Source organism: Choloepus didactylus, chromosome 18 (assembly GCF_015220235.1).
Source record: "Choloepus didactylus isolate mChoDid1 chromosome 18, mChoDid1.pri, whole genome shotgun sequence".
Taxonomy (NCBI): Eukaryota; Metazoa; Chordata; class Mammalia; order Pilosa; family Megalonychidae; genus Choloepus; species Choloepus didactylus.
In genome coordinates this window covers 45997783-46013751 of record NC_051324.1, presented here as the reverse complement: position 1 = coordinate 46013751, position 15969 = coordinate 45997783, and the positions used below count along the sequence as shown (strand labels likewise).

At 44.2% G+C, this 15969-nt stretch overlaps 1 protein-coding gene across 2 annotated transcripts; it reads right to left on the bottom strand.

Moving 5' to 3' along the window:
* Window positions 1-6600: 6600 nt before the first annotated feature.
* Window positions 6601-15512, bottom strand: SLC35B1 (solute carrier family 35 member B1). 2 transcript variants are annotated; one of them, XM_037809994.1, is made up of 9 exons: window positions 15291-15512; window positions 14502-14605; window positions 13745-13875; window positions 13413-13443; window positions 12648-12805; window positions 11187-11313; window positions 10196-10302; window positions 9874-10027; window positions 6601-6936 (listed from the first exon to the last, which is right to left on the bottom strand). In XM_037809994.1, exons 1-9 carry the CDS (start codon window positions 15491-15493, stop codon window positions 6884-6886), a joined length of 1068 nt encoding a protein of 355 aa, XP_037665922.1. In that variant the 5' UTR covers window positions 15494-15512; the 3' UTR covers window positions 6601-6883. The 2 variants fall into 2 exon arrangements, with proteins under 2 accessions (XP_037665922.1, XP_037665924.1); XM_037809996.1 differs by lacking the exon at window positions 15291-15512 and having other exon boundaries at window positions 13745-13850; window positions 14502-14590.
* Window positions 15513-15969: the final 457 nt, after the last annotated feature.

The window sequence follows — 15969 nt, the reverse complement described above, 5'->3', positions numbered from 1 at the left end:
ACTGGGGCAGCCAGAATACATTGGGGTTCTCTGTGTGGCGTGAGGTAGTAACCTTTCGAGAATACAGACAGCATACAATTAGCAGAAATCCGCCCACCCACTCTGCCCCTGGGAGGCTGGGATGGGAAATCTGAGCAACTCTCACTTTTCTCTTTAACATGGGATCTTTGATCTCTCTTAAGTGTCCTCCCCCAAGGCAGGATGAAAGGTCATTTTGATGACCGCTTAGGACAAGGGAGAAGAGAAAGCATTTTCTGACCCACACAAATGCTTGCTATGCAGTGGGCACTCTAGTGGGTAGGAGGTAGATGGCAGCAGCTTCCAGACACCTTCCCTCAAGGATGTATCAGTGAGTGCCAAAAGCCTGTATAAGCTCTTTTTGATCTCTGTGCCATAAGTACAGGTCCTGGAAAGAAGCCGAGAAGTCCATCACGCACTGTGGATTTTTCTCCTCCTTCTCCCCCTCCAAATGGGGAGGGATGACTGACTTGGGAGCCCACCAAGAAAGGAGATGATGGTTCTTAAGACACATTTTCCAGCTGCCACACCTGCTAATGTGGGAATCACACTAACACTCACGCTCAGCAATAAATTCAGTTTCAGGCTTTCCTATTCCATCTGTCTCATGCCCAAAGCAGTGGCAATAAGAAATTCCATCAACAAATTATTGTTCCTCATTTGCTTCCTCCCTTCCACGGTCATTTATTAACACCCACCATGTGCCAGTCACTACGTGAGGGGCTAAAGATACAAAGATACAGTGTTGGGGAAGAAAACACATATAAATACTAATTGAATGCAAAGCAATAACATGTGTCACAATATGGTCTGTGGCAAACTCGTGGCCAGAGGGCAAATCTGACCTGCTGTCATGTTTAGTTTAGCTGGTAAAGAATTTTTTTAAATTGGGAGCATTCATGAACAAATCAGGATTTCCATCTTCTCCTGAAATCTCAGATATGGCAACAATTGGCAGGAGGTGAAAAGTCACTGCCCCCTTTAGACAGGACATGTACTTTCAGTTCACCACAGACACCCCCATCCCCACCATACCTTATTGACTTAAACTGCCTTGCTTCATCGTTGATGTTCCCTGAAATGATTTTGTAGTTTGGGACCCTTAAAATGAAAAACCATCAGAAGACACAAGGGAGGAAATGGTCACATCTATTTGAGGAAGCCAGGTCAGTTAAGTCTTGAACTAACACTATATGTTTGTCTATACGTTTACTTGTTTATTGCCTCCCCTACCCCCCAATTATGGGATACATAAGGGAAGGGACCTATTCTGCTTTCTCCGCAGTATCCCCGGCACATAGCATAGCACATGATCAGTCTCAATACGTATTTGTGAACTATGTTGAATGAACGGAGTCCTGAGAAGCACCAGGTGTAAAAGGGAATTCCAAGCAGAGGGATCTGTGGCACAAAGCATGACAGTAAGTGGTGTACAGGGAAACTGCAAATGGTTCATGGTGCATGGGGGCGCCTGAAGTGTGAAGTGAGTTGGGATTGTTATGGTGGAAATAGCAGGAATTAAAGTAGGGAAGAGAGAATCCAGTGAAATCCTGAAGGGCTTTCTTATGGAGCCTTGGAAGTGATTTCAGGAGTGCAGCAACAGGATCAGATTCATGTTTCACAATGATAACTCTGGCAGGGTGGTGGGTGGGGAGAAGTGAGCCAGAGGGAAGACAGAAGCAGCAAATTGAAACTTCAGTTCAATACCAGCATCCCTTTCTGAGGCCCCTGAAACTTGTCTGGGGACCTATTTTAAGAGAATGGTGCCCCCTCTTGACCAAGACTGGGCTTGCACCTCCCCAGGCCAACAGAGAACCTAAAATTTTTGGCCCTGAACAAAAGCTCTGTGTCTAGAATAGCAAGCAGTAATTTATCTGAGTGCCTTAATTGGGAGAGAGGGGCCCAAGAGAACATTTAGGATCATGAATAACATCACAAATAGTGTTGCCAGATAAAATACAGGATGCCTGGCTAAATGCGAAATTTGGTAAACAGCAAAAAATTGCTTGGTAAGAGTATGTCCCAAATATTGCATGGGATATACTCAAAGTTAAAAAAAAAAAAAAAAAAAAAAGTGTGGTTTAAATGAAATTTAAATTTAGCTGGATACTCTATTTTTTTTTTTTCCTTTTTAAAAAAAATAATTTTAAAAAATTAGATTAAGTATAGTGGGTGCCCTGTATCTTTATTCACTAAATCTGATAAACCTAGATAGAATGTGCAGGCAGGGCAGAAATTAGAAGTGAAATTGGACAGGCAACTTTCTCGGAGTATCTCTGCAACTTCAACCTCAGCCCTCCATCCAAGTAGACCTGGGGATGATGCTTCCTCATAGTTTGCAGTGCTGCTGTTTTGGGAAATCACTTTTAATTAAATGAGTCCCATGATTACGGTGGACCCTGTGTATGGATCCCTTTGAGAATCTGAAGAGTGCTGTGCATAATTTTTACAGAAAAATTAGCCTCCCAGCTTGGCATAACGGCACAAGTGCTCATACACACACATTCATCCACACACACTTTTACATAAAATTTCAGGGAGCTCCCAGTCTTCATGTGAGAGTGACGCATTCCCCTCTAGGGCTGTGGCCTGAATGGAGCAGTTCCAGGGTCCTGAACAGAAGGAAATAGTTTCTGGTCAGAACCTAAGCTGAACTGTGATGCTTCTGATAGCTCTGGCCACCTCCCTACCATGACAACACTCAGAAACGGGCAGGAGGAAACATGCCCCTCCCTTTGGCAAATTCCTTAAACCACTTCTCCCTTCCACCTCTCCCAGAAATGAAAGGGAGACAGGCATATTTGGACAGAAATCCACCAGCCTCTGTGGACTTCTGCCTCGGCTTAGTGAAAGGCACTGAACAAAGTCACTCCTCATTCCAAGAACCTCTTTCCTTCCTACCCTTTTTGCCAATGGCAGGCATAGTCCACTGGTTCTCAGTCTGAGAACTATATCTTAGAAACTGGCTTTCACCAATATGTGGCAACCCTTTGGAATAAATTCCCGACGCTCTGGACTGGGCAACCAAAGCCACAGCCTGAGCATCCTGGGGGTAGATCTTGGAGCTGGGGTGTCCTAAGTCTCCTTCCAGCAGCCCTTATTAGAAAGCCCCCTGAGCCTTCACAGCTTGCTTTCCTCATAGCCCTGCAGAGGAAAGGCAGAAGTGGCCAAAGGCTGGTGGGGGGCGTGGGGGGGGGGAGTTATCTGTGAACTCTCAGAATGCTCTTAATTATGTAAATCTCATTGCAGGTTCCATCTTTGTCAGCATGCTTATGTGACATTCCAGCTCCGCTGGATTGCCCCCAAACTGGCCAACTAGTATCAAGAAATCATAGTGAAATGCCCTACAATTATATTATCATAGAATAACATTTTGTTGAACATTTTTAATAATTAAAATTTAGCAAATTGTTTGATATAGTGATAAGATTTCCAACTATTTCTTCAGAAGCAGGGTCCTTTATTCTGAGAAAGCTAACTTTTCCTAAAATTTTGGTAACTAAATTGTCCTTCTGTAAATTATAATGGTGATATATTTAAAATTTAACATCCTTGCTTGAAAAAAATAAAAAGCCAGCATGCTTGTGTCAGCACCACCCCCCCCCCCCAATTAATTGGACATTATCTACTAGACTATGAAATCCAAAAGGCTAGGAACCACATAGAAGCTACCTGACCTGACACATGGTAAGCAGAAGCCTCAGTTCTGGCTCCCACCCTTCCACTGAGTCAGTGGGTAACCTTCAGCTGATGTGTTTTAGGGGGTTTCAGGCACCCCATTCCAAATAAGGGATTTGTTTCTGGCCTAACCTCTCCCCAGGGGTGCTCTAAGGACAAAATGCCATGTACTAAAGAGCTCTGGGAAAGGAGCTCTAGAAATATATGAGATTGTTGTTCCTAAAGACAGCTGGTATTTTCAGTGGGAAAGGCTGACTGATCCTACAGAAACCTAGGACAATTCCTCTGCCAGGACCCTCTGGGGAAAATGACCATTACCACTCATAGTGTGCAAACTGTTCCACTGGCAAATGGTGCCAGACAGCAGAGGCAGTGGGCCTCTTGAGGAGCTTCACTTCCCTCCCTCTGAGGGCACAGGTCCAAGAACCCAGGGAACCCTGAGTTCTAGTTCATCTCCCAGGGACCTACTGCAGATCACCTAACCTTCTCTAATTAAGGATTTTCCAACTATAAAAGGGACAGATCAGTTTGCTCAGTTCTCTATTCACAAGGATGTTACAGGGATGCAAGAAAACACATAATCCACTTCTAAATACCCTACTTCATAAAATTATCCAGTTAATGGTCAATTTCTGACACTTTAATCCTCTAAAAAACAAGATTTTTATTTCTTATAACATTTAATTCCAATACAGGTTCCCCTCTAGTTGTGCCCAAATCACATTTGTGGGCCATTCCCCTTGCCCTTAGCTGACAAGTGTGCAGGAAATGTAAAATCACTTTATCATGAGCCTGAGCACGAACAGTGGTGGTGGACCTAATGCTCCGACAAATAAATGTCAGTATAATACACCCCAATCTAAAAAGTGTTTGAGGAAATGTCTGTGCTGCTTCCCTCCCTTCTACACATAGCTGAGAATTAACTGCAGATGAAAGTCCTCTGATCTTTAGAAACCTGAGGCATCAGGCCGCCCAGGGCTAGCTGATCAGCAACACTTCTGTTTGAACTTGTCTGGTATTTCACATTTATCAGCCCTATTATAACCCAACAGTGTTACTGATTTTAATCAAATTTGGCACTCTCAGTTCCCATGTTCTTGTAGGTACGTATGGCACCCTGAATAAACTGGCAGCTTATAAAGCATCTCCAAATATCTTCAAATTGAGCTGGATGACCTCTCATTTTAGAGGCATCAGCCTGCCCATGTTCTCACTTGAAATTGACTTGAGAGACAGGAGCACAGGGTGAAAAGGAGAGCCATTAGGCAATTTAAAACCCCATCTTCCACTTGGCAGTGGAGCCAAAACTCCATTTCTTCCTTTCATCCTCCCACACTCCATCTAGCCCAACCTTACCTTGCCTGGACACCTCCCCTCGTTCCTGCATTTTTGAAATGAAATGATTTTTTAACTTGTCTCCCTATCAGACTGTGAATCCCCTAGAGGGCAAACAGTGGTCATACTCAAGTTAGAATTCCTAGCATGTTATGTTCACAATGAGTGCTACCTAGAAGGCAGTCAAATGCAGTCAAATGAATGCACCAGAACTGGGCTGTCAGCCCACTACTGGAAGGAAATGCTTGCTCTATGAGCTGTTTCTCTAGTATCAAGTGAGAGCCATGCTGTACTGTTGAAAACCTGCCTTGCTCTTGGCGACTGGCATGCATTTTTGAGATAGCTGGTTGGGAAGGACAGGGTTAAGGGTGAAGTGGAGGAGATAAGTCTGCTAGCTGGGGAAAATGTCTTTTGTCAGAACAGACCTGGTTAAGGACTGGTTGTAGGCCCCTGGCCTTGGTAACTTGCTCTAATCACCTAACTAATCCACATGAGATAGTCTGGAGAACTATTAGTCCCAGTAGGGAAGGGAGCCGATTGATGCAACCTTCAGGATTTAAAAAAAAAAAAGAGGGAAAGGGATGGAGAAAGGTAGGAAGTTCGGCTAGATGTACTTAAAATGTCCTTTCAAGGAGGAGTTCAAAACGACAGAGGGACTTTGAGGGCAGGGTTGCAGTGACATCCAAGCCCCTGGAGAGCCAGATGAGTGCAAGTGGGGCAGGGCTTGAAAGGCTGAGCGGGGAATGACGAAGAAGCCGCTTAGGAAGGAGGCCGGGCTCCCATCTGGAGAGCCAAGGGGCTGGGGCTGCTGAACAGATGGAGTGAAAGTTGCAGCTGGTGGAAATGAACTTTCATGTGCAAAGTTTGGTCCTTGGAGAATTGTGATCTTCAATTCTGAAGGCAGCAGTGGGCGGGTGGCTCTGCTCCATGCTCCGCCTTTTCCCCCCATTGCCACCCAGAAAACCCAACGGGGACTCTGTGCCAGGACTCAGCCACCATGTCTTCCGTCAGTAACTCTTTCAACAGGCAGAAGCTGGCATGGTGACACCTTGGCACAGCCAGGATGGCAGAGGGCTGCAATGCTTTAGCAGCTGAAGGGGGAAGGGGACTAGGAAAGATTAATCCAGACTCCCCAGGAAGGAAACAGGTGGACTGAGAACAGATGGAGAGATGGAGGGAGGGAATCAGGAAAAGTACACCCATAGACCTTCCAAAGCTCTTCATTATATACACACTGGTCTCGGCCTAGCTTTGGCTGAAGATGGGGAGGCAGTGGGCATGAGGAAACGTGAAAAAATAGCAGACTCTGAGGCTCTGGGCTCATTTTACCCCAACCTCAAAAGAGTTTCTTGAGAGAACATACCTTTAGCTTTTCATGAATATTTGTCCACCAGGGGTTTAAGAAAGATAAAGTGATTTTTATATTCTGTGGCTCTAACAGACAGCCATGTGTCCTGGCATACTGAGACCCTCACCTACCTCAACAGAGGCTGCTGGTGCCAACTGTACAATCTATTAAAGTTCCTCCCCTAATGCCCAGGCTCTTGGGAAAATACGCTCCCAATCATATTAACTACACGCAAGAGAGAAGCAGCTTGGGCAAGTGAGCATCAAGCTGTGCCTCTCCTCTCTTTATTTGAGCCAGTCTGCGCTCCAGGTCATCACGAACAGAAACCGCCAACTCTGTCTTGTGAAAACCAAGTGCTTTTTTTGAATATGTGATTTTGCTTCACTTTGTTTTTTAAAAAAAGATTGGGATGGAGTCCCTTGTCCCTACCGAGTCCATTTTTCCAAGAAATGCCACTGTTTGAGATAATAAGTTAAATATTCTTGGAGTAGAGGTAGTGTCTTCTCAGTGGGATGTCTTCTTGGTACCTTTCCCAAACTTGGCATCAAGACCAAGACCTATGAAAAAGGAGATAAGAGACTTAGCTATATGGGGAGAAATCAAACTTACAAATGATTGGAGGGGATGGGGTCAGCATTAGTTCTCCAAAATCGGGGCTTTAAATACAAGTAACTTCAGAATACTGGTTTTATATAATTTTCCCTGAGAAAACAGAATGGCATCAAATAAAAAAAAAAAAAAATCACCAAGATACTAGTAATTATAAACACATATTTATATATATATATATTTATCAGTAAGACTGAAACTTTAGAGTCAAAAATTCTAAGCTATAGTGAAACCTAGAGTGGTCAGTGTGGTGACTAAACATACAAATATAAAACTGTTTTTATGTGTGGAAGAACAAATGAATGTCAACCTTGCAAAGTGTTAGAAAAAGGTATGGTATTGGGGAAAAAATATAATCAATGCAAACTGGATTCTACGGTTTACAGTAACATTGGCAATATACCAAAGCTAAATGTCTATGAGAGGAGGATATAAGGGAGAGGTATGGGATTCTTGGTAGTGGTGGTATTGTCTGACCTTATTATTGTCATTATTGTCATGTATTTTAATTTTTTTATCTATTTTTATTATTCTTTAAAAAAATTTTTTTGGGAGTAATAAATATGTTCAAGTGCTGATTGTGATGAATGCACAACTATGTGATGATACTGTGAACGACTGTACACTGTGGATGACTGTATGGTAGATGAATATATCTCTACAAAATTGCAGGGAAAAATATAAACAGAGGGATACAAGTGCTGGAGAAAATATGGAGAGAGAGATGTACCTATTTACTGTGGGTGGGGAAGTAGAATGGTATAGCCTACCTGGAGGACTGTGTGGTGGTTCCACAAGAAGCTAAGTATGTGGGTGCCATAAGGTCCTGCAACCTCATTATGGGGTATATACTTGGAAGATCTGAGAGCAGTGGCATTAATGGACTTTTGCACACTGGTGTTTATGGCGGTAGAATTCACGATTTGCAAAGGATGGAAGTGGCCTAAGGATACATCGACTGATGAAAAGAATGGTGAACTGTTCTGTATGCATACAATAGAATATTGAGCAGCTACAAGAAGCAATGAAGCTGTGAGACCCGCAACTAGGTGAATGGATCTTGAGGACAGCATTTTCAGTGAAGTATACCAGAAATGAAAAGACAAACATTATAATGCTTCACTAATATGGACTAACTATAATGGGTAAACTCTAAGAATGGAATCTTAGAGCACAGCTTATCATAGGAACTCTTACTGTAATGGTCCCTAGACTGTAAGCTCTTACAGCAGTCATATCTATTCCTGAGTTGTAATGGCTATCTCCAAATTCTGAGATGCTGATCCCTTTGTGTATAACCTGGTCAGTCTCTAGAACTTTGGGTATCTGCGTGACACCTGAAACTCAGAACCAGAGCTCGGCAGCCATGAATGTCAGTATTACTCATACAGCAAATGTTCAAAAAGCTGAAAAAGAGTTCAGATTTAATGAAGCAGATCTGCTTAGGACTAAGGCAAATCATGCCAAAGGGTAAAGGATGATATTGACTGTGTTTTAAAATTTCAACTTATATGTGAGACTAAGGGAAGAGAGGTTTATTGGATGTATACTTTTTGCAGCACACTAAATAATTTAATTTGTACGGTCAGTTTATTCAAACACCATAATTACATGGAACTTTGAATAGAAGTGAGATCTGGTAGGCTTGTACAGATTAGTGTGAAATCCCAAAACATCCCAAAATAAATTGGGCAGAGAATAAAAATATATTTATAGGGACTCCCTGAGGAACTGGGGGAAAATGCAGAAAGGTTGGACTTCCACACCTGGGTTATTACTCACAAACGTTGAGGACTAACAATTTAGTAGCCAAGCCCTCAATCTTGGGGCTTGCCCTTATGAAGCTTATTACTGCAAAGGAGAGGCTAAGCCTACTTATAACTGTGCCTAGAGTCTCCCCCAGAGAACTTCTTTGTTGCTCAGATGTGGCCGATCTCTCTAAGCCCATGTGGCAGGCGAACTCACTGCCCTCCCCCCTACGTGGGAAACAACTCCCAGGGATGAGCCTGGACCCACCATCATAGGATTGAGAAAATCTTCTCAACCAAATGGGGAAAGTGAAATGAAACAAACAAACAAAAAAAGTTTCAGTGGCTGAGAGATTACAAATGGAGTTGAGAGGTCACTCTGGAAGGCATTCTTACGCACTATAAAGATATCCCTTTCTAGTTTTTAGTGTATTGGAATAGCTAGAAGGAAATACCTGAAACTGTTGAACTGCAACCCAGTAGCCTTGATTCTTGAAGAGGACTGCACAACTATGTAGCTTGCATGGTGTGACTGTGTAATTGTGAAAACCTTGTGTTTCATACTCCCTTTATCCAGTGTATGGACAGATGAGTAGAAAAATGGGGACAAAAACTAAATGAAAAATAGGGTGGGATGGGGGGAAGGAAGGCTTTGGGTGTTCTTTTATACTTTTTTTTTTATTCTTCTCTTCATTCTTTTTAGAGTAAGGAATATGTTCAAAAATTGATTGAGGTGATAATGTACAACTATATGATGGAACTGTGAACAGCTGATTGTATACCGTGGATGACTGTATGGTAAATCAATATATCTCAATAAAGTGAATTTAAAAAAAAAAATTCTAAGCTATTTCTTTCAGCTTATCCATAGCAGCATCAGTCAGTAAGGAATAAGCATAATAATTCTATTCTGCTCAGTGTCTGGGGAAATCCAAGTCACTGGGAGGAAATACCTGAAGATGAAATGCTCATTAGGAAGGCTGGATTAGAAGTACTGCTTCATTCTCACTTTTAAAAAAGCTTTCTTATAACTACATAAATTTCATAAACATACAAATACATGTTGGGAGAAAAACATAATCCTGTCACTATCCCTCTGTGTGGCCTGGGGAGATGTGTGCTCTACACGCGACTTACCCAGGAACACAAGCACGGTGCCCACCCACTGCAAGGGGCTGATGGGGTTGGCGAAGAGGATCACAGAGGCCAAAATGGTGAAGAATTTTCGAGTTGTGGTGATGATGGAACAGGTCAGGGGACCAAAATACACAACTGTCATAAAGATGAAGCTCTAGAAAGACAGAGAGAAAGGTGGGGTCAGGCTGGTTCTTGCGTATCTGCTCTGAGGACTAAAGACTGTAACGGAACATCAGGGCTAATCTTGCCACCCCTCCACTCCCAGCCAGGAAACCAGCAACCAGTGTGGGGAAGCCAAGCTGTCCCCTCTCAAGGCACTCACCTGACCCAGGGCACTGGTCAGGCCGAAGAGTAGAATGTTGTAGATGATGGCAGGGTATCTCTCAGCAAAGCTCAAGAACTCCCAGAGCTCCCCAGTGAACAGGATTCCTAGAGGAAGGAATGTCAAAAGATGAAAGACCACATCTTGTGCACCCAAACCTACACACATCTTTGCACATGCCCAACAAAGTCATTCTTAAGGAGGGTGGTGTGTGGCAGTATATGGAGTGAGTCTGTATTATCCCATAGTATATTTTTCTCCTGTTTTTTTTTCTGATTAGAGAAACTAACCGGAGACTCCTACTTTTGTGGGAAAGAATCAGAAGTTACTTGGTTATTTTTGCCAAAGTGATTTAAAACAGATTTAAAGCAGACATCTTTAGATGTTGTAGAGAAACTGATCCATACATCCCTAGGTCAAAGCAGCTCCTGGCACTGGTCACCTCCAGCCATGAGCAGCCTCCTCCAGTTACCTCAATATTCTACACAAACATAGTTTCTACATGTTCCAAGATTTGAAAATGTTGGGGAACACTGATTTAAAAGAAAAAGAATTCTTTTTTTTTTTTTTCTTCATATTTTTAACATAATTTTATTGAGATGTATTCCATACCGTACCATCTTTGAACTATATTCAGTATATACCTATGTCTGTTTCCTTTAAGCACCCTACCAGTGTCTCTTCTCCCTCATAGGAAGCTAAGTTCCTGAGTACCCACTATATTTTACTACTGTGTGCCCTCCCATGAGACCTAGGCCCAGGGTTCAGTCAATATCTACCCCTCTGATTGTGCTGATAACAGATAACAAGCAGATGCTGCTGCTGAAGGTTTCTACAGGACACAGGAGCTTAGGCACAAGGGCATCTTGGAACCAAGGCAGGCTCTTGGGCTGTCCAAAGCTGGCAACTGACAGTTCAGGTTGGAACCAATTGGGTGAGGGCAGCATGCCCTCTGGTGACACATGGGGAGAATGGCAGAACTCTTTCTTACCGGCTCCCAGCAGCAATGTTGACCAAAGGTTGATATTCAACATCATGTGGTTGGAGCCCGTTTGGTAATGAGCTCGCATGTGGTCCTGGGAAACGCCTGTCAGTCCATCCAGGGTCAGAGACAATAGCTGGGAAAGAAAGGGTGCAGCCTGAAGTGAGAAGGACAATAGGGACTCTTCCCTATTCCAGGACACAGGACTCTCACTCTAGGGCATCTCAGAAAGCTATTGCTTCAAAACAAGTCCTCAGCGTAAGAAGTTGCCATTTGGTCATGGATAACGGTCAGGTGGGGAGACCATGCTACTCCCCATGCTACACCACAAAGTCATAAAGCAGTCAGTATGGAACAGGAAGACTACCACTTCCCAACACAATGCCATGGAGCCTGGTGTAGGGGCCTAAAACAGGCTTTAGTGAACATTAATGCCAAGTGCCAACAATAGGGGGTATATGGGAACAATGTATTTTTTATGTGATTTTTCTGTAAACCTACAACTTCTCTAATTAAAAATAATAATAATAATAGGGTATATTTCACAGGCCTATGTAATGGGGATTTTAAATGAGATAATACATGCAAATTGCCTCACAGTGCCTAAAGCATAGAATCTCTCAATAAATCCTGGCTCCTACCAACAAAAAAATAGTAATATTATAAAAAAGTGCTATCATCAATTTTAACAAATGTTCCATACCAATGCAAGGTGTCGGGAGCGGGTGGTGTATGGGAATCCTGTATTTTATGCACGGTTGTTCTGTGAACCTACAATTTCTCCAATTAAAAAAAAAGGCGATATGTTTAAAAAAAAAAAAAAGGCTGTGTAAGCCACACATGTTCCCATTAAAATTGAAGCAGGGAATCTAGTTCCAGCAGGGTAGCCTCCTGGCTTGAAGTATACTGCTCCAGAGTCTGGATTCTGAGGTCTGACCAAAAGGAGTGGCATCCTGACTCTGCCACTTAACAGTCAAATGACCACGGGCAAGTAACTTATCCTATGTATCAGTTTCTTCATCTGTAACACAGAGATAATACTATCTATGTTATGAGGTTGTTATAAAAACTAACCAATTAATATGTGAAGCACTTGGAACAGGGCCTACTATATATTAATATATAGCTACTGCTGTATTAATTTTTAACTCCAGCTTCCTAGTTTCTCAGAGAGCCAGAGTGGGAGACACACTTCTCCTTCCCTCTTTGCTCTCAGGTCTGTGACCTCACACCAGGATTTAGACACAAGTCTCAGAGGCATTACTTCTCCAGAAGGAAAGCTGTAATGAACCGTTTCAGGCTTCCCACTATGGCCTTAGTAGAGCCAGGGATCCTGCAGCAACAGAAAAACACCAGACATGGCAGGGGGGCGGGGGGTGGCAAGGATCCACAACTTCCCTAGTCTTCTGCCTTCCCTGGTGGGAATGTCCCTCAGTTAAGTTTGCTGGAAAGGCCACCAAGATCACATACCAGGAGCAGCTCTCCATAGCCGACTGTGTGTTCTTCCATCCCAACCACTTTCTTAGGTTTGTACATGAAAAGGGCCACTCCAGCCACAATTAGTAACACACAGAAGTACTTGGCCAGTGGGTACTTCTTCTTCAAAAGGGTCACCCCAAGGAGCATGACTACAGGGAAGAAACAATGGAAAATTCAAGCACCAATAGGTGTCTATCCATCAGTACAACACCTTCCTCCCAGAAGCCAAGAAGAGACTCATGAGAAAAAAGAATGCCTGAGAAGGAAGACCTATAGAGGACACGGGGAGGGTGCTAGGCTGGAAGCTAGATAGAGATGTTTGAGCAACAGAGTTGAGCAAAGAGTATAAGGCATGAAAAAAGTAGAGAACAAAAAGGCAAAAAGTCTGGGAAGCAACAAGGAAGGGTGGGGAAGGGTGGGGAGGAGTGAGAGGTCGAGAAAGAAGCTGAAGATCACAATGGGATTTAGGGTGTTTAATGACTGACAATGTAAACACAAGGACACTGAAATGACCATGTGGAGTAGACTAGGTCAGCTTCCAATACCCATTAAGTATTACCAGCCTCTGCATACCCAATACCACAGGAAGTAATATAGATGACAGGATGGGCAAGGGGAAGGGATGAAGGACAGTCCTTAGAGATAGTTATGACGGGGTGGTGAAGCCTGGAGGGACACGGAGCTCTAGCCCAGGAGGAGAGTGCTTATTACAGCAAGAGTGAAGATGGAAGATGGAAACCATCTTCTTCTGCTTACCTGGGATTGGCTTGCAGGATTTACCAAGGACCTGGAATTAAATTCAGCAAATAATTTCTGAGCATCTGTAATGTGCCAAGTACTGTACTAGGTGCTAAGGCAATGATGATGAGTAAGGGTGGGACCTGCACCAGGACCTCAGCCTCAGAATACAGCCCTACCACAGCCTGACCCACCATTAAACCCCTCTGTGGTTCTACATGCTCTGAATTTCTCAAACACATTCTTCCCAGGCTGTTCCCTTTTTATATAAGTTACAGATCTCAGGGAAGAACTCTTAGTCCTTTCCAAACAACTTCTTAGTCAACCCTGATTCCATCCTGGGGTTTCACCTGAGTTGGGTAGTTGACAAACTGTAGTGCTGAGTTGCTGGAGACCATGGCACCCAGATAGGAGATAGAACAAGCAGCATAGAGCCAGCTCCGGGTACGATCCACCCTGGCAGTGTCAAAAAACTGGATCACTGGGAGAAGACAAAAAAACATACAAGAGAAACCTGGTGGGGCTAGGATGGACTCCTGAGCAAAAGTAGAAGCCAAATGAAAGGAACTTGCTTGTCAAATAAGAAGAGAAGCTCCCAAAGAGCACAAGCTACTTTTGTATTCTTAGACTAGGGAATCAGTGAGGATTATTCAACTCACCAATTCCACCTAAACCTAACCCAAGACCACCTATAGGACATTCATTCAGTCCAAGGGACTAATTAGCCCTGCTCTTAGCCCCCAGGGAACAAAGAGAGAAAGCCCTTTATTATGTGCTTGAAGCTGACACATGAAGAAAGTCAAGGGGACAAAGAAAAAAATTTTGTAAGTATTCTCAAAGGGAATTTGGAACACAGAAGTCCTACTCTCGCACATTTCTGACTCAGAAGTTGGTTTAAGGAAATAGTTTTACCCCATTTCAAAGCCAATAACGTTATAGAGCACACAGCGGAGTGGCTGCATGAGCACCAGGTATGCATACTAAAGGAGGTGGGGCCGTGGGAGTTAAATTCTAAAGCTGAATCACCATCACTGCTTAATGCACAGGATTGTAATTGTAGGAGGTGGGGGAACGTGGGACACAACAGATTACTGTCTGGGTACTCACAGATCTTGGCAAACACAGCATTCATCACACACTGGATGAAGACCAAAGTTAAGGCAAAGGTGAACGTCTCCTGCTTGGCTCCTTCCCCATATTTTCCTCTTGTTCTAAGAGTAAAATGCACCATAAAGAAAAAGAGAGAAATTAGTGTATTGCTTTCACCTTCATCTAGTATGTCCCAAGCAACTGAAAGCTTTGAACTTATCTTGCCTTTCTGGATGTAGGGAGAATTTGGAAAGGATCATCCTCATCTACAAAAGGGGCTGATTTTACCGGATCTAGAAATCAGACATTTCTGTCTGCTGAACCCTTTAGCCCAGGGATAAGAATATCCATCAAGGATGGAACAAGAGAAAAAATGGAAAATTAGATGGTGAAGCCAAGAATCCCAGGCAGAAGGGATATGGGTAAAGGCAGCAATGCCCAGGACCGAAAAATTAGCTGTCTGCAGGTATCTGGAAGTTCCAATAAGGAGCCCTCCCAAGTCAGGGAAGTCTGTTTGGGGACAGAAGTCTCGACCTGTAAAACCTCGGTCCTCAGAACCAAGAGGAAAAAAAGAAGCTAAGGGAAGAAAAAGAATCAGGACCCGAGAATCCAGAGACCAACTCTTGGGTTTGGAATTCTGGTGAGGTCCAGCCGAGGGATGCTTGGAGGGCGAAAGAGCAGAGCGTGAAGACAAGCGGAAAGCCCGAGGCCAGGGGAGGGGGGCCCGTAAACCGAACCAAGGTTGGGGAGAGGGAGCAGGATGGGGGGAAAGGGTGGTCTGCGTTCCGGCCCCGTGGTTCTGCTTACATCTTTTCCTGCAAGATCCCATAGTAGAAATAACAGACAAAGACGCCCAGGAAGCAGAGAGGCAGGCGCAGCCGCTCGGGCACCAGGGAGCTGCTAGCTGCCATGAGGCGCCCGGACGAACCGACCGGAGCCCCGCTCACAGCCGGCAGCGGCGGCAGCGACAGCTCCAAGCGGACATCGCCGACCGGCGGCAAGGGCCTCATAAGAGCTGCATGAGACCGCCGCTCCGCAGGACCCAGCAGCCGCCGCCAGAACTGCCTGCTCAAGCCAGTCAAGGGGGAAACTCCTCAGAACCCAGCGACTGCTTCCAAGGAAGGAAGCCAGCCCTCGAACTTGGCTCCATATCCTTGGTGGCCGGTGGCGCCAGCTGCCCCGAGGTTAAATGCCTTGTCCTCCAAGTTTTTTTTATCAGGCATCTTCAAAGACACCTGCAACCAGGAGCCGGCTGGGTGGCCGAGGAGTTGCCGAGGCGTGAAGTGATGACGTATATGGATGTGGAGTTAACCAATTGGTTCCGCAGTGCGTGGACAGCCAGGTGGTGGGGAAAAGGAAGTGCGGTCCGCAGAGTGAGTTTTTTTTCCCAGTCGGCAGTCAGAGTTGCTGGGTTCTGACGCCATGAAAATCTTAAATGGAGCCTCAGCGCCCTCTACCGCCACTCAACGTTAGTGACTCTATCCCT